This window comes from Ambystoma mexicanum, chromosome 6p (genome assembly GCF_040938575.1).
Source record: "Ambystoma mexicanum isolate Mex_15411 chromosome 6p, UKY_AmexF1_1, whole genome shotgun sequence".
Lineage (NCBI taxonomy): Eukaryota > Metazoa > Chordata > Amphibia > Caudata > Ambystomatidae > Ambystoma > Ambystoma mexicanum.
This window is the reverse complement of record NC_090935.1, coordinates 659,009,317-659,027,714: the sequence shown is the minus strand read 5'-3', so window position 1 is coordinate 659,027,714 and position 18,398 is coordinate 659,009,317. Positions and strand designations below refer to the sequence as shown.

The 18,398-nt window shown below is 48.0% G+C and overlaps 1 protein-coding gene across 3 annotated transcripts in view; it reads left to right on the top strand.

The window, feature by feature from the left end:
• Nucleotides 1-18,398, top strand: part of LOC138511696 (general transcription factor IIH subunit 2) — a 1,250,606-nt gene that overhangs the window by 88,910 nt on the left and 1,143,298 nt on the right. For all 3 annotated transcript variants that reach the window (XM_069627529.1, XM_069627530.1, XM_069627531.1), the window contains exon 4: nucleotides 15,373-15,409. In XM_069627529.1, the coding sequence (XP_069483630.1) occupies nucleotides 15,373-15,409 (37 nt within the window). The remainder of the gene's footprint in view (nucleotides 1-15,372; nucleotides 15,410-18,398) is intronic.

Sequence of the window (18,398 nt, the reverse complement as noted above, 5' to 3'; positions counted from 1 at the left end):
TGTATGCCTGAAGGAAAACCTTGTGCTATATTGGGGTGAGGGTTGCTTTGTAGAATTCGGGTGGGAGGCTGTCACTACCGGGGGTTTTACACATGGCAAGTGATCCGATTGCTTCCAACACGTCCTCCAGAGTTATCCCTTTGTCTAGTGCTTCCCTTTGTTCGGCGGACAGTTTCGGAAGCCCTATTTCTTCTAGGGTGGCTTTGATCTCTTCCCTGGGTACCTGTTCGTTGTGGGCATATAATTTAGAGTAGAACTCCGCAAATGTGTGGTTGATCTCTTGTTGCGTCCTGTATGATGTTCCGCTTTCATCTGTGATTTCGGTTGGGAGGTGCCTTGGGTGTTCTCTCCTGCACAGCCAGGCCAACAGTCTACTTGGCTTGTCAGCTTCTTTGTGTGCCCTGGCGGTTTATGTTGCATAGTCAAATTTGGCTAGTCTTTCCCAGGCCAATTGGCATTCTTCCCTGATTTCCTTAAGCTTCGCCTCAGTCTCTACAGTGGCGTTAATGTCGGTTTCCAAGTGTGTTATTTCCGTCTCTTTTTCTTCTAGATCTCTGTTCAACTGTTTCCTAAAGCCTCTCACTCCTGCTATAGCTTCTCCGCGTGTCACCACTTTCATAGCTTCCCATAATGTGCCCCAGCTTGCCACTGTGCCTTTGTTGGTGTCTATGTATTCCTCCAGCTTGGTACCAAGATCGTCTCTGAACTCCTGGTCAGTGAGTGCTGTGGTGGGCATTATCCACATCGGGATCGGCGGTCTAGGACCTTTGAGTTTCCACTGCATGAGCAAGGGTGAGTGATCGGAGATCGACCTGCCCAGGTACGTTATGGACTCTGCTAGCGGAAGTTGTTCCCTGTCGATGAAGAGGTAGTCTATCCTCGTGTGTATCTTGTGCGGAGATGAATAGTAGGAGTAACTTCTCCCTGTGGGGTGGTGTTCTCTCCAGACATCCACCAGGTTCAAGTGCTCAACTGTGTTGGTCAGTGCTTGTGTGGCGGAGTTGTTCAAATGTTGGGGTGGCTCAGATCTGTCGATGGTTCAGTTTCTGACACAATTGAAGTCACCTCCCCATATAAAGGTTCCTTCCCGGTGGCGTGCTGTCTTAGCATATAGTGTGTTGATATGGGCGGGTATTCCATGCTGTGGAAAGTAGGAGTTCACCAAGCATATTTCAGTGTGTTCAATGGTCCCCCACATTGTTAGGTACCTGCCTTCATTGTTGGCCTCTATTCCCAGTAATTGGAATGGTACGTTGGGGTTTAACCATGTAAAGACTCCACGTGCATATTTGGAGTAAGGCGGCCCTCTTCCGATTCCGCGCCATCGGTCAGATAGCTTGGACGTGCTTTCTTCCGTGAGATGGGTCTCCTGGAGCATTGCAATCGAGACTTTCTTCCTGCGGAGATAGGATTGGATACGGTTCCTTCATAGATACAAGCCCATCCCCCTGACATTCCATGTCATCACCTTAAGTTGCGTTGCCATTTTGTAGGTGTGGTGGATTTATTGTTCGGGTCCCCTTCCATGTTTCGGGGTTGTCTCCACTTCCAACTGAGGGTTCTCTCGTTAAGGTTCCCAAGTACTTCTGGTTTTTGGTCTCGAGTTTGTCCTGCCCTGGACCTCTCTGGATTTCGTGTATTGAAGACAGTGTAACAAACAAAACAGTTAACGTAACTGGAACTGGTGCACCTAGCGACTGCATTCTTCCTGCGGTGCTCAGGCGCTCTTGCGCCGTCTGGTCCCATCTCGGGTATCGCGCACGAGTCAGGTCACGCAGGCAACTGGCCTGCACTGGTCTGTTCGTGGGGATTGTGTTCTGTGCTCTGTGGGAGGCCGAGCGAGTGCCGCATCCGTTTAGAAATCTGTTTTGAAAATAGCGTTCTTGGTTTGTGTTTGCATTTTGTTTGAGTTGGGGGTGCGGGTTCTAGGTTGGGCACTCCTCTTCTGTGTTGCTTTGTGTTTACGCTTCAGCCTTCATCGTAGAGGGGTATCCTGGCCCTCTGCCAGGCTATTATGCTCCATCCACATAGTGGCAGCGGCCGGAGTCTCCAGGCATATCGCACGACCTTTGAAAATGACTTTAGCCTTGATGGGTAGAGTAGCATACATTTCAAGTTCAGTTGTCTGAGTCTCGCTTTTATTGGCACAAATAAGTTTCTCGCCCTTTGAACATTTGGAGTGTAATGGCAATGTAGATGGCAATTTTGCAGTTGCCGCGCTCTATACTTACCCCCCTCTCTGCAGTATTTCAGGATGGTTTCTCTATCCTGAAAGTTGTATCTTGGCGATTATGAGTCAAGGGTATGAGCCCGGCGGTGGTTTCTTTTGGAGGGACCGATGTGCCCTTTATACTGCAAAGCCGTGTGTTAATTTCTCCATGCCTACTTTTTGTTGTAGTAAGGCTTCTATGTAAGCAGTTGGGTTTGAGCCCTCGGTTCCTTCTGGTACTCCCAGTATTCTGACAGCCCGTCTGGCGCGTCCTTCTGCCTCCTAAGATCGTGCCTCAAGTGTGGCCACTTTCTTGTCTAGGTCTGCAACTCTAGCCTTCAGATCTGCAGTGTTTTCTGTTGTTTCATGTAGGGTTGTCTCAGTGTTGGTTACTCTCTCGGTTAGGTTCTGGGCATCTTGCCACATTAGTTGCATGTCGGCCTTGACTTCATCAATCTTAGTGTCTATAAAAGTTTGTAATGCTGCTATAGGATCCAGCACTTGGGTATCTTTGTATTCCCCTTCTTTTGGTTGCAAAAGCTCAGGAGTTGAGGAGGGGGATTGAGTTGAGGGCTGTGATTTGGTAGTGACGTATGTGTCCATAGTGGTTGACTTTCCCCTTATTTCTGGAGGACATAGTGGGGTTTCAGTGGATTGTTGCACAGTTTGGTTCTGAAGTATCGTGCTCCGACTTCCAGTACTATCCTGTGATGAGCAGTCTGATTTTAGCGTGTACCTCTGGTATAGTTAGGGAGGGCTTTGTGTAGGGGCCAATCTTATTGCCCTCCAGCTCCGATGGTTTAGTGTTTCGGGCGTTGAAGTGTCGCACCCGGCTACTCGGTGTGCTTCATGAGGCACCCTTAGCGGGGGCCTAGTGCCAGTCTGGGCTCAGTGTCTATGCTCCCCGGTTAGTGTAAATTGTGATTTTAGTTTTAGTCTTGGGGAGGGTACGTGCTGCACAGGGGGTGCTTTGCAAGGCTTTCACAGGCGTGTTTGTCTCAGCACCATCGCTCTTCGTATGCCCAAACTGCGGTCCCTCTCACCTCAGGTATGGTTGTGTTCTTTTCACCGGGGCCGGACGGCTCACAGACTGCGCGGGTGGAGGCGCCTCTGTTCGCGTATCAGGGCCAGTATGTTGCTGGATCTGCTTCCCTGCGGTCCTAGAGGGCACGTCCCTCCTCTCCGCGGCGCTCCTCTCGTCAGGCGGGGCTCTCTCTTGTGGTCCTCCGCGGCTCCGAGACGGAGTCGCGGGTAGGTGTTCCAGCTAGTTCCCAGTACCGGAGTCACACTGCGGTCCTCTGGGTTGGGTGCACGGCTCCTCCTCTTTCTCTGGCAGGGCTCCCCAATGGCGAGCGCCGGCGTGTGTATTTTGTTCCGCTCGTGGGAGGGGAGGTTACCCACTGGCCTCGGCAGACCCCTTGGGTCTGTTGCTGGTGTCTGCCTCTTGCGGTGGAGGGGGCAGGCGACCCGATATTGGGCGGCGCCGGCCTCAGGGAATGGCCACCATCTTGGATGCGTCTCGAGGAAGGGAGAGAGGGTTCGGGTGAGTTTACTCATGCTCCGCAGGTCCAATTCTTCAGAAAATTTACAGCATCTTAACTAGCAACGCTTCCGACACCCCTGCAGCTATAAATTTCAGTCTGTGATGCTCTATTGACCATCAAAAAAGGATCAGGATACAGCGTCACGGCCGGAGCTCAGCATCTCTGCCTCTTACACCATGAGCCCCAGGCCACGCCCCTTCCTTCAGGTGCCTTCCCATGCCTCTCATTCCAGCTTCACCCATGCATGGGAGGGAATCACCTCAGACAGATGGGTGCTGTCCACAGTAGCAGGCGGATACTGTATAGAGCTCCTCTAACCACTCCCCACGGCAGAAGATCCATTCAAAGGAACACCAGCGTGTTCTCCTCGAGGAAGTCACCACGCTTCTACTAAAGGACCCTATTGAAATAGTCCCGGCCAACCAGGTAAACGAGGGTATTTATTCAACCTACTTCCTTGTGCCAAAGAAAGATCTGACCATGCATCAGTATTAGATTCAACCTACTTCAACCTGCAAACAAATATGTAAAGCCACAAAAGTTCTGCATTACTACGCTACAAGAGGTAATCCCTCTACTAAAAAAGGGGGATTAGATGACAACACTGGATATGAAAGATGCCTATTTTCATATTTCAATGTTCTCAGCGCACAGAAGATTCTTGTGCTTTCAAGCTGGCGAACCAGCACTACCAATTCAAAGTGCTACCCTTCGGGATCGCATCTGATCCAAGGGTATTCACAAAGGTACTGGCGGTGGTGGCAGCACACCTGCGCAGGGAGGCAGTCCCAATGTACCCTTACCTGGACGACTGGCTCATTACATGGTAGTCCCCCCCCACCCCCCTAATTTACATGCAAAACATTCAAAAGACTATCAACCTTCTCTTTCAATTGGGCTTCTCAATCAACGAGAAAATGTTGAGCCTAGTGCCAAGCACAATCAAACAGTTCCTAGGAGCTGTCTTAAACACACAAGAGGGGTTGGTCTTTCCGTCGGAGGAAAGGGTCCAAAATATGTTGCAAATACCACATTATCAAGCCGGCCACCAGATAAGGGTGCGCAAATTGATGCACTTGCCAGGCATGATGGCATTTTTCATTTACCTGGTTCCACGCGCGCGCCTGCACATGCGACCCATGCAGGAGTGGTTGGCGAAACAATGGTCTCAGGCAAGCGATCAGTGGGACGATCTAGTGGTCTTTTTTGCCAACACCGGTACAAAGGCTTCGCTGGTGGACGAGTGAAAGGCCTCTGAAGGGGAAACCCTTCTACGATCCAGAGACACAGGCAATTATCACGACCGGCGCCTCTCTTGCTGGGTGGGGGGGGGGGCGCCTCACTACCTTCACCACACAGCTCAGGGTCTGTGATCTTGCACGGCAGCTCAGAACAGCAGCTCAGAACCGCTTCAATCTGCTAGAATCAATGGCAGTATTGAAGGCACTTCAGGCATTCGAATCCCACTTAATGAACCAATCTGTGCAGGTCCTGACAGACAGCACTACAGCATTGTTTTACATAAACAAACAGGGGGCACACGTTCTCCAAATCTGTCCAGACTTGCACAGCAAATTTGGAAATGGGCGCTCAAACAGAAAATATTCCTATCGTCACAGTATGCTCCAGGGGAATTCAACTCTCTCGAAGACTCATTGAGCAGAGATCCTCTACCAGAAGAACACGAGTGGCAACTTCACACAGAGGTCGTAGAACACCACTTCTCTCTATGGGATTTCCCCCACAAAAGACTTGTTCACTACAAGCGAAAACAAGCAATGCCCAGACTTTGCGTCCAGATTCCCCCAGCCAGGCTCCAAGGGGAACGCCCTATAGCTGAACTGGTCAGGGAAATTTGCTTACGCTCCCCCCCCCCCCCCCCCCCCCAACGCCTCTTATGAGGAAAGTGGTGAACAAGATCCACAAGGAACAGATGACGCTCATCCTAGTTGCTCCTATGTTGACAAGATAACCCTGGTATCCGCATCTGCGTAACCTGGCGATGTACGATACCATCAAACTACCGTACCCGTACAATCTGCGCTCACAGCACGGGGGACTAACAGTGCACCCTCTACCTCACTCAATGAACTTGGCAGCATGGCTCCTGAAGTCATAGAGTTTGGACATCTTAATCTGCCTCAAAGATGTATGGATATCTTGAAGGAATCAAGAAAGCCTAACACTAGGCACTGTTATTTTGACAAGTGGAGGAGATTTGTAATTTGGTGCCAGTCGAAACAAATTAACCCCATAGAATGTACTCCTTCCCACATTCTTACTTATATGCTCCACTTGCTAGACGCATGGTTAGTATTCAACTTGTTTAAGGTCCAACTGGCGGCTTTGTCAGCATATACCACTTCCCACAATAAAGTCTCATGGTGGAAGGTACCTGTCATCAAAGCGGTCATGGAGGGTGTAAGACTCCACCCTCCAATTTCGAACCCGCCGCCATGATTGGTTCTCAATCTTGCACTCGCTAAGCTCATGGGACCCCCTTTTGAGCCGATGCAGAAGTCTAGTCTCAAACACCTGACTTAAAAACTGCCTTCTTAGTGGCTATCACTTCCAAAAGAAGAGTTGTTGGTGAAATTCAAACATTGTCAGTGCAGGACCCGCTGGTTTTACGTCTCACCCTGGGTTCTCATCTAAGTTAATCTCCAAATTTCATGTAAACCAATGTGTTGAGCTACTGGCTTTCTTCCAAGAACCCACCAGCTCAGGTGAGGTAAAACTGCACAAAATAGATGTGAGAAGAGCGGTCCTCTACTATGTAGACGAGACCAAACCGCTTAGAAAAACAGATCGACTGATTGTCTCTGTAGCACCAGGCAGAGAAGGTGACTGCATTTCAAAGAATGCCATCTCTAGGTGGATAGTCGGATGTATACAACTGTGCTATTCCCTATCAAATGAGACACTGGGAGTCATTATGAGTGAGGCGGTAAGGGGTTGACGTCGCCGGTAAAGGTGCCGGAGTAGTCAACCCCTTACCGCCTCATTACGAGTCTGCTTGCGGGAACCCACTACGAACGCCTAGTTTTATCAGGTGCCCTTAGCGGGTCCCGCGAGCAGACCAGGGTGCTAACAACGGGCACGTTACTAACGGGTCCGTTGCTAACGGGTCCGTTGTTATCACCCTCCCCATTCTGATTGAGCCCTATGGGGGCTCAAATGGGGCTGGGTTCCTTGAATGTGGAATTACCGGGCCCTCCAAGGTCAGAATGGCCCGATAATTCCTCATTCAAGGGACCCGGTATCCGGTAAGGGGGTAGCCATGCTGCTAGTAGCGGCATGGCTCCCTCCTAACTCGTAATGACCCCCACTGCCTTTTACGCCCAGGGCTCACTTCACAAGAGGCACAGGAGCCACCCTGTCTTTCATCGCAAATGCCCCTATAGACGGCATTTGCAAAGCAGTTACATGGAGCTCAATACATACTTTCACTCAGCACTACTGCATTGACACTCATTCCAAGACCGATGCACAAGTGGGACAAGCGGTTCTAAGACATCTGTTCGCTCATGAACCTTCTCACATCCCACCTCCTTCTTCTAACACTGCTCACTAATTTATGCACAGCTTGTGATGTAAGCAGATTCCACAAGCCTCAGAAGGGATACATTACTCGCCGTAATCGTATTTCTGATGCTTGGATCTGCTTAGATTCACATGCGCCCATCATTCCACCCCTCAGAGAGAAGGAGCATGGATTCTTATGAGCTTGTCTGATACGTATCTGCTTGGATACAACTGTACTCATGCTACACCTCATGCTACCTCCGGTCAGAAAAACAACAATCTGAGGGACCCCCGACGCGTGAGGTATCATGGGTACAGTGGACGTCACACTAGGGATAGTATTACTGGCATGCCCTGTCGATGTCCCTTTTTTTTTCGAAAACAACAACTGTAATACTCTGCAGCTTCCACTAGATGTCGGCCTATGCACAGCATGTGAATCTAAGAAGATACAAGCATCAGAAATACGATTACCGTGAGTAATATATCCCATATGTATGTATACAATATATTCTGTCAGAAATGCATATTAATCCAAACTCTGCTAAATCTGCCAGCGGTTTACAGAATTAGTTTCTTTACAGCTGTATGGAAACTGACGGAGAAACTGGCAGAGTATCTGTCCTTAGAAATGAGTCCCAGAGTTTAGGTTTGGCAGGGTTTTTCAGGAGGTTTTACACAATGGAAATCGTACATTGGACAGGATATGTTCATTCTGTACATTTAAACCGTACACTTCCTTGGCCTCGCAGCCACATAGCTTTAGATGCTTTGTCAACGGCATTGCATCTATAGCTTGTACAATTCAATGTTCCTGCTATGTGACGGTGTCCCCACCCATTGCAAATTGCTCTGTCATGCTTGCTGTTTTATCAACAAGAAGACGGGCTTTGACGAGCCCCACAGGACTTACTTTGAAAGATCGTAGACAGCAGGAATATGCTGGCCAAGTTGCTACTAATTGTAAAAACCTTATATAATAATAATAATGCAGTGGTTCGCTATGGTTTGGCAGCAGAGACAACATCACAATTCAAGTAACTAGGGGGTGCAACCTTGCCCCACTCCTGTTTAGTTTTTTTTTTAAGCAATGAAATAGTCAGGACACTTCTTGAAGAATGTCTAGATCCCCTTAATTGGGCACTGAAAAACATTCAGCCCTCCTTTTCATGGATGATGCTGTACTGTTATCTACCTTGTCACAGGGCATTAAGGCCATCCTGGCATCCCTTGTAAAAAAGTGTGGTGATCTTAAACTTATACTCCGTATAGGGAAAACCAAATCGTTTGTATTAAGACTAAATTTTCCAAACATCAGCAGGAAACTGCCAGTGGTGAGGATGGCGTGCTTGAGCAGGTACAATTTTATGATGATTTGGGGGTCAGGTTCCCAAATTGACAAAGCTGGCACCAACCTGTCTAAGTGCTCCAGTGGGATACTGAGTTTTATTTACAAGCACCATGACAGGAGTGCCACTTCCCCTGTAATTGAGTTATACAGGAAACATGCTCTCATGTCTGCCTCCTGTGGGCCTGAAATTGGGGCTATGCAAGTACCTCTGACCTGGCTAACGCAGAGAACTCCTTTTGGAAGAAGCTGTCCCTGCTACCTTGTGGGACACCAAATTCTCTTAAACACAGGGAAGTTGATTTATCTCTGATTGCTAGCGAGTTAGCAAGGAAACCGGTTATGTATTGGCTAAGTCTGTGGTGCAACCCCGGGTTGGAGTTATATTGAGATGCCATTGTGTATCTGCTCACTCTGACTGGGGGGACGAGCCTACCATGGGCCACACTTGTGAGGAAAACATTGACCATTTTGAATGAGCAAGATCTTTGGTGGCACCCAGAGCTCATTAACAAAGTTGCCTTAGGTAGGGCCAAGAAAGCTATACTTCTACAGATAAGACTGACAATGATCACCAATTGCCAAAAATTGAAATGGAGAAATATCTTGGAAGAAAACCAGAATTTTGCTTTGAAGCGTGCATATATTATATTGAAACCTTGTATGTACAAGCACTATACTTTTCTGCCTGGGCACGCAAAGCGTGATTTAAATTTGGTACCGATGTATCATATAGGAGGTAACTGTGATTTGAATTTTCAACTTACACGTTCCCCCACTGGTTTCCTCATAGTGGGGATAGGAGTCCATTTCCGTGCTGCTTTTGGGAGCAGCTGAAAAACTAGACTGGTCTATTCTGAAGTAGTCGAAGATGGGATCTCACTTTGAGTAGTGCCATCTCCATAATAAGTAAGTGGACATTTACCATTTACTGCTAGATGTTAGTGATTTAAACTCTGACTAAAATTGAAATACAGGGATACTGAGTTTTCTGTGATCTCTGGATGGGTTTGCAGGCTGCCCGTTACATGTACTGGAAGACTTGCTGGAAAAATTCCCTCATTGACACTACCCCCATTATACAGACGTGGTAGGTAATCCATATGGTCCCGTTTTGACACATATACACAATTAGTTGTGTTGTTAGAAATAAGGGGATAGAGACTAATGTGTTGTTATTGTACTTCTGTACCAGACTACACTGTTCACCCTAAACATTGTATAGACCAGACCAGAGTTGAAGTCTGTCTTGATCCTGAAGAAGGTCGTTGAATCATGGGCCCATCATGCAAGGGCCAATTACATGACTGAAACATATGTAGATCCAGCAAACAAGCTATGGAGTTATTTGGCATATATACACACAAAGAATGGTCACTGGTGTAACAAAATTGTACAGTTTTAGATGTTCTTTTGACAGGACTATTTTTTTTCTTGTACATATTTTGTTGAAATGAAGTAATAATGGTATGGAATGAAAAGAGTGTAGGGTTGTTTTGTTACAAGTGATATCCCTGCCAAATGTGCATCCTTTTCTTCCCACATGTTTGTGGTAATAACGCCAGCAAGGATTCCTAGTTTGTTGTAGGGAGGTGTGAGAAGATAACACAAAAGGGACTACATTTTGTGTTTTTTCAGAAAATGGCAATAAAATGAGGTACAAAGAAGCCTGTGTTTTTTTTCTTGTAAGAGCTAGTAACAAATGGTTTGCTGTTCTGAATTCGCCATTTTCCAAGCTTTCAAGAACGGGTTGAGTGGAAACAAAAAAACACATGTTTTCTAAGGTTGACATCAGTTTTGTGAGGTAGGCGATTTTATTTTTCACCCTTTTTCAATAGGACATGCATGGACGGAATGGAAGAGGAGGGTAGGGAAGCTTAATGGGAAGACAGAAAGGCATATATTTCTGAAAAGTAGAATTAATTTCAAGTTTAGGAGGGGGTCATTTGCGCAGGTCAGGCAACAACTATGTAGGTAAAATTCCCATAGTTTGGGAATAAATTGGAACAATGACAGAAAAAAAGGTATGTGCTGGACATATTTTGACCTGTGAGGTAATGGCTTCCGTGAATATTGAGAAAAGCAATGCACCGCTACATTCCCTCAACTCTTCTTAGGAAATCACACATATTTTGTAATGTTTCACAAAACGAGCAATACCACAAGCCAAAACGGAACCAAGGATGTTTATGCTGACGGCCTAAACAGACGTACTTAGCATTTGAAAATAAGAAAAAAAAAATGCGGTGAGGAATGGCTAGCATACATTATTTGAAAGAGCACAGGCAGACCTTTTGTAGGATAGGTGACTTGTGCAGTTTACAAAAGCTCCAGCAGGGTCCCTGTCCTTTTCCCAGAGGGAGAAGCTGTACCGCAAGCCAGCCAGAGCTCCAGGAAAGTCGGGGGTCATGTCCCTGGCCTATAGCGGCTGTCTCCTATGTGCATCGACCATCGCAAGTGCAGCGGCAGTCCCAGGGATCCCTGGCAGGGTCCCCTGGCAGGGTCCCCATCCCTCCCTGGAGAAAAAAGCTGTAATGCAGCCCAGCTATCTGCAAACCTTTCCCTACCATTGATCTGCCACCAAGGAAGGGAAACTGCAAACTCGTGGGAAATGAGGGCAATCGGGGCCATCTTAAGCACTTTTGGGGCCCTGTGCACGGACATCTTTGGGCCCCCCTCCACCAAACCAAAGGAATTAAGGGATCAAGAATACTGGTCGCGCACCCCACCCCCGACCCATCGCGCTCACAACCTATAGGTTGATATGGTGTCTCGCAGCATAATAAGCACGTTTACTCCTGTTAAATCCCCTTACCATCTTCATTCTTGTTCTAATCGGAATGATAAACAAATGGCATTTGAAGACCAACATTAGCAGTCCACGAAGAGGTTACTGTTCTAGTACATACAGGATAATTTTTTATCAATAACATCCAGGAAGTTATGCAGCCTGTAGTATTAATGCAGGACCGTACATAAAAGGTACATGTAACCCATAATAGACGGAGAACTCATATTAGCTGCCTCACACAATACAAAAGTGCTCATGCATGGATAGAAGAGACCAATTGGAAGGAATGAGAAAGCTACACATACTGTAGCATGAATAGTGGATGCAGATTAGAAGCTACCAGGAAGGTGTCTTTATCCAGACAGAAATTCGAAGTGGGATATGGTTTTCAAATAGTTTTGCCTTTAGACATCAAAGGAACAAATGCCTGTGGTGTGAGATATAAATATGCTCACTATTAAAGTGGAAGCAACACCTATAGCCAGTGAAACCATGAATAATTCTTTTATGAAGATCATACCATGAGTAGGAAATCACTCTGAAGGGCTGACAATTTTGAAGGGTTTAGGGACTAGCAATATTGAGAGATTAGGAAATGCAAGATTAAATGAGATGCCCAGGATCACACATTGGTGAAGCTGGGATTTGTGCCTTCTCTGCAATTTCAGCATTAGAACACTTTCTTTTCCAGTTCTTACCATACACTAAAACAATCTCATTTTATAAAAACGGATTTGGAAAGTACACAAATCACATTACCAAACATGACCATTTTAAAACAAAATAAATATTATAGAAGGGTGTTATGCAAAATCGGAATGGTTCTAGCTTCATTCTCTCCATCATCAAGGGAAGTATATAACTACCAGCATACCAATTGATGTGATTTAACACATTTAATATGGGTTTGTGTTTTGTTTAAAGCTTTAAATACTTCCAAAACATTGGCTTGTGACATTTTCATTTATAAATGTGCATAAAAACCTTTGACTTTTACCAAAAAGCAAACCGTTTTTTGTGTCAAACAAGCAGACCTTAAAATATGCTTGCCTGAGGCCTGCAACATTTTGTCCGCTCTCTTCTGTCTACCAACCCTTACACCCAAATTGCCTACATAAGAAGAAATATCAAGTAATGGGCTAAACGATACCAGCAGCATGCAAGAAGGCAAGCCTCACAAAAGACAGCACAGTAATGTAAGATATACTAGATGTTTTGACCAGGATCACTGTATCCTGTGCTGGCAAATCCAGGATACAAGCATGAACGCTTTCGTTCCATAGTCGTGAATTTGGATACTTATTCATCTCTTGAACTGACAGTTTATTCCATCATTGGAGGCGATTGTCTAGGTTTTAAAACACACCATCTGAACAAACCAATTGCTAGACCGTCACCATACGGATGATATGTTCGTTTTTATAGCAACCAGCATCTTATGCAGGTTCATTGCAGATAATAGCAGATGTTGTTCTGCAAAACCAAGTACATATGCAGGCAGGTTTATAAACTTCAGACATAGGAAAGGCTCAGCCAGCCTTGCTGGAATGTGATATTCTAATTTTGCATGCGAACACATATCTCTGCAATGGGTGCTTCACACACTGAGCTAACTTCTGAACCATTGTGGTACTCAATTTATGAATATGCATTTCACCGTTGCCTGTTGCACATGATCAACATAATTCCCACAGGATGGAAAGAATGCTACAGAGTTGTGCCGTAAGGAACACACAACAATACCACAGTGAACACAGAAAGCAATACATGATGAATTGATCAAGGCAGAATGTACTTGTCAAAACAGAAAGGCAATGGGTTTAGAGCCTCAGCAGAACCCCATAAAATATCCTGACGTGTGCTATTTAGGACTGGTGAACAATGGAATCTTCATCAGATCAGGCAGCCGTGTGGGGGCCCCCCCTCCAAGGGGGGGCCCTGGGCAAGTGCCCCTTTTGCCCTCCCATAAAATGTCTGAGGGCAATGGCCATATGGAAACTCCTACCACCCAGAACATACTTTTACCAAATGGCCTAGTGACCATTGCTGCCTCCTGGGGGATTTTCAAAATAGGGGCCCAAACCTCTATATTGCCCTCCCAGGGAAACAGCAATGTTCTGCTGGCATGGGGGCAATTTGTGGGTTGACTCTGCAATTGTGTCCCAGCCCAGCGAAATACCTCCCCAGAAAGCCCACTCCCGCCCACACCACCAACAATCCAGCCCCAGTCCCACCCATCTCACTGACAATGGGCCCTAACCGTAGAATAAAAAAAATAGACTTGCATAACAAAGCAGATGCTTCTAGCATTAAAAAACCTGTAAACAAAACAAAAAACATTCATTATCTCTGGTCAGCCCAGCAAAAACAAAAAACAAATCCTCACTATCACGCTCCTATCACTACCCTCCCTCCCCCCTCTTTCAAGCCATCCCTGGTGGTCTAGTGACCCGTACCCTCCCAGTAAAAACACATTGCCCCTTTCTAGGGGCAAATTGGCAGATTACGCTGCCAGTCTGCCCCCAGGCAGGGCTAAATTACATGCCCCATCCATTTGGGGCAGGATGGGGGAAGAGTGCCACTCCCACCCCTTTAATACAAACCATCCCTGGTGGTTTAGTGATCCCCAACCCCCCAGCCCCAGTAAAAACAAGTGAACACCTTTCTAGGGGCAGATTGCACCTCCAATCCTCCCCCAGGGAGAACCACACAACACACACCTCCGCCCCACTATTTAGGGTAGGGGGGGAGAGAGGGCCACCCCCCTTTCAAATAATTGAATTCCTTCTTGTGTAGTGACCCCCGCGCCCACCACCAGTAACCCTTGAACATGTTTTTGGGGTGAGTGGGTTGCTCCTTCCCTAGGACAAGATGGGAAAATTAGGGTGCCCATCTGCCCCCAGGGTGGGCAAACCGTAATGCCCCATGCATTGGGGGCCCGATGGGGACATATAAACTAAGCAGCCCCTCACCCCCCACTTCAAAAATGTATCTCTGGTGGTCTTGTCATGTTGCTGGACGCGGATCAAGCGATCCGCGCCCAGCAACAATACAAGGAAGGTTTCGTTGGAAAGGGGAGGGACTTCCCTTTCCAACGACACCTGCCTCAATCAAAATGGCATAGAAATGCTGGAGATTGAGGGAGGTACGTGCCTTCCATTTCAGTGCTGCAGCTGGCAGTGAAATTTACATTCAGTCTCACGTCAGCGCGCATTACACATGCTGACGTGAAACTGAAAGAAATCCAACCCCTGGGCTGTGAGGCGCAATCTCCTCCTCGCATAGCCCATGGGTTGGATTTCGGGTTTGTGTGCTCTGCAGTGATCACACACAGCTGAGTACTTAAAAGGACGAGGTATCTCGTCCTCCGCACTGCAAACGTAGTGCTGAGGACGAGATACCTTGTCCTTGGCACTTAGGTGGTTAAAGGTTTGGGTCATTGTTAGGGTTGCAGCCGTGTGCTTTTGTGTATTTAAAAACAGCTTTTTTGGCAACATTTTCACACTTTGGATCGATTGTATTGAATGACTCAATTTTTTTAAAACAGCTTTTTGCTTACTATATTTTCACATGACCTTTTTCTGGGGACATTTTCACCCACTGAACTTTATCAAAAATGGTGGACCATATGCTCTGTAGAAAACTGATACATGAATTATTCTAGGGCTTGCACTATACTTTCCTAGAAGTACACTTCTATCTTTCATGACTATCTCTTTAGTAGTTGTAGTTCTACTAAACATTCACAAAGATGAGGTGATTGACATGAACATCTGCAGCAACTTTACGGGCTTGAGTCTTTCATTTGTGCTATGTTTGCCTTTTTATGCATGGTAGTTTGCTAATGCACACATGTTAGTCTATAGACAGTCTTGTTTCTCAGTGGAGGTGTGTGTGTGTATATATAGTTTTAACAATTCAAGGACTATTATTAAGACCCACTGTTTTTCCACAGAGTCTTTCAGCATCATGGACAAGTTCGCCTTGGAATGGTAAGTTTCTTGCATTTGCCCTCCTCCTTTGGCTGTTTTGATTTAGGGATATTAAACAGTAAACCGATGAGCTATAAGTATGTTACTCTTGAGTAATTTCAGTTAAAGCTGTAAGGCCCACTATTTGTCCAAATATTCTCTTGCTCTCTTTCCTATTGAGATGTTCACTCTGGGAGGTGAAGGGACCACACAGGTCGGCCTATAGTAAGATTGACTTTCAAGTCTTCCCTCCTTTAACTATTTGTACTTTATCAAAATGTAGACTGCTCCCAAACTGACTGGCTTTATTCTCTCCCTTGTTTCATGTTCTTTGCTAGTGTGTACCTCTTCTTTTTTTTATTTCTTCAGAATTACACTACTTATTTAAAAAAATACAACATTTTAATAAAATTACTTTTACAACATACATGAATTAATTTTGTTATAAAAGTATTTATTACACTTTTTAAAATACAGTTGATATTTTTTTCTCTGATTTTACTTTGAACTGTAAAACAATTTTCTCCAGCATGGGGTCTGGCATGGATTCACATGCTCATGAATATTCCCCGTCGTCAGGCTGGGAATCCTCGGTAAAGAAAAAAACCAGTATCAGTTTCGTTTCTGATCTGTCTCTCGTAGTAATAACCAATCACTGGTCTCTGCGTCATACTGACCACAGCCAATGACTGCCCTCTACCTAAGCACCGCCTCTGGCAGCCATCTTCAGATTTTTACCGCACGTTCATGTGTTGGGATCCTCGTGCTATTGCTCTTGAGCGTTAGTGCTATTTTTTCACGTTTTTCTCAAAAACTTCGTTTTTTTCAGTCAAAAGAGCCTCAAGCTCCACCGACTCTCCATCCGTTCAACGGGGACCCGTGTCGGATTCGTCTGCGCCCCTCAAGGGTGAAGATTTCGTCGAGCTACGTTTTGGAGGACTCCAGAAGCTTCTCAGGCCCGGACATGGCCCAGGAGAAGGGAAGCTCGACGCCCGGAAAGCTGTTCAGGGTCTGCCCTGGATGCCAGCTGCAGAACGTCTTTAAGGAGGACGAACACTCCTTTTGTCTCTACTGCTTACATGAGGACAAGACGCACTTGGAGAAGGACTGTGCGTTTTGCGGCAATATGTCGGAGCGGACCATGAAGGACCGCCACCAAGGCCTCGCCAACTGGCTGGAAGGGAAGAGCCCGTCAGACGAGAAGAAGAGGAAGAAATCCGAGCGGTCTTCTAAGACCTTTGAGGACGCCCCGGCGACGGGGGTCCAACACAAGGCCAAGCACCGCGAGTCCGCTGGCACCGGGAGCGCCGAACGGTCGGGCTCTACGGGCGCCAGGCAGGGCGCACCCTCCCCGGCACCTTCAGCCACGAGCCAACGCTCTGGGTCGGGTAAGAGGAAGGGCGAGCACCCGGCGAAGCTCCTGGAGAGGCCCCGGTCGAGCTCGAAGGCCCCATCGGAGGGGGAGCGAGGCAGTGTCCCCCCCCCCCCCTCAAGGATAAGGCGGTGAGCGCACCTAAGGTGGTGAAGGCCTTAATCCATCCGGCCAAGCCCTCTATCGATACTGTCGCGGCGGCCCTGGCTCAGCCTGTGGAGGCTACACCAGTGGTGGCGACCTCGGGGCTCAGAGTCTCCCTGCCACCTCGGAGGGAGTCCTCTTTTGTGCCCATCGATAGGACCCCCGTGAAATCCCCGGCGGGGAACAAAAAGGGGGCGCAAGGCGTCGTCGTAGATTCGGCCTCAGAGGAAGAGCTGATCGAGGTCTTAAGCCACGGCCTTGGCGTGGATGAAGACCGGCCCGTCGGGATGGATCCCGACGCAGGTGACGACGACCGCGTCGAGGGTGACGACGGGGCCCCTGATCGCCCGTCGGATTCCCCTATGCCAGCGCCGCAAGACAACTCGGTGGCCATTTTGTTGGCTATACAGTCCTTATGCTCAGAGATAAGGACGAGACTACCGTTGCCGACGGAGGAACCTCTCCCGTTGGGGGATCCTGAACCGGGACCTTCGGGTGTTCCCCCGCCCAAGAAGAGAAGGATTCACCCTCCACCTCCTTTTCAGCCATCGCGACCCGTCCAGCCCTCCTCCCCGTCCACCCGAGGGGATGATACGGGGACTGACACGGCAGCGACGGGTACGGACGACGAGGTATACGACGAGGATCTCCCGTCGTCACCCCCCACCAGGGCTTCTCAGCCCGACGAGATTGGATCGTTCCACTCCATGATCGCCAGGGCATCCGAGCTTTTCCAGCTCTGCCCTGAGGAGAAGAAAAAGGAAGGATTCCTTTATCAACGGCGCGAGGCCAAGAGGAAGACGGTCCTCGCGGTGCCTCTACTGGACGACATTTGGGATGAGGGCCTCGCCCTCCTCAAGAACCCTTCCACGACGCCAGCTAGAAGAGACCGGTACGAGAAGTAGTACCGGGTCCCGGACGCGGCCCCCCTGTGCCTCCGGGCGCAGCCTACCCCGGACTCCGTCGTCTCCACGGCGGCCAGGAAGAAAGCGGGGGGGGGGGGTGCGGCCTCCACATCGACTTCCCCACCGGACGGCGAGGGAAAGAAATTGGACGCGATGGGACGCAGGGTCATCTCGTCGGCAGCGACGACGATTAAAGCGGCCAACGCCTTGGCTATCGTGGCCCGCTACGACAGGGAGCTATGGTACAGACTGGCTCCCCTGCTGGACTTCCTACCGGACGACAAGAGGGCGGATGCCCTGGAGATCCTACAGGAAGGTGAGGTGGCGTCGGACCACGCCATCACTATTGCGACGGACATCGCCGACACTGGGTTTCGCCAGTTGGGCAATGGCGTGTGCCTTAGGCGGCGTGGATGGCTCAAGGCTACGGACTTCCGTCAAGACATAGAGACCAGAGTCCTGGACATGCCGTTCGATGGGAACAACCTGTTTGGGAAAACAGTGGACGATTCCCTCCAGGCCATTAAAGCGGACACTGAGACGGCCCGGGCCCTTGGGGTTCTGCAACGACGGACGCCCTTTCGGAGCA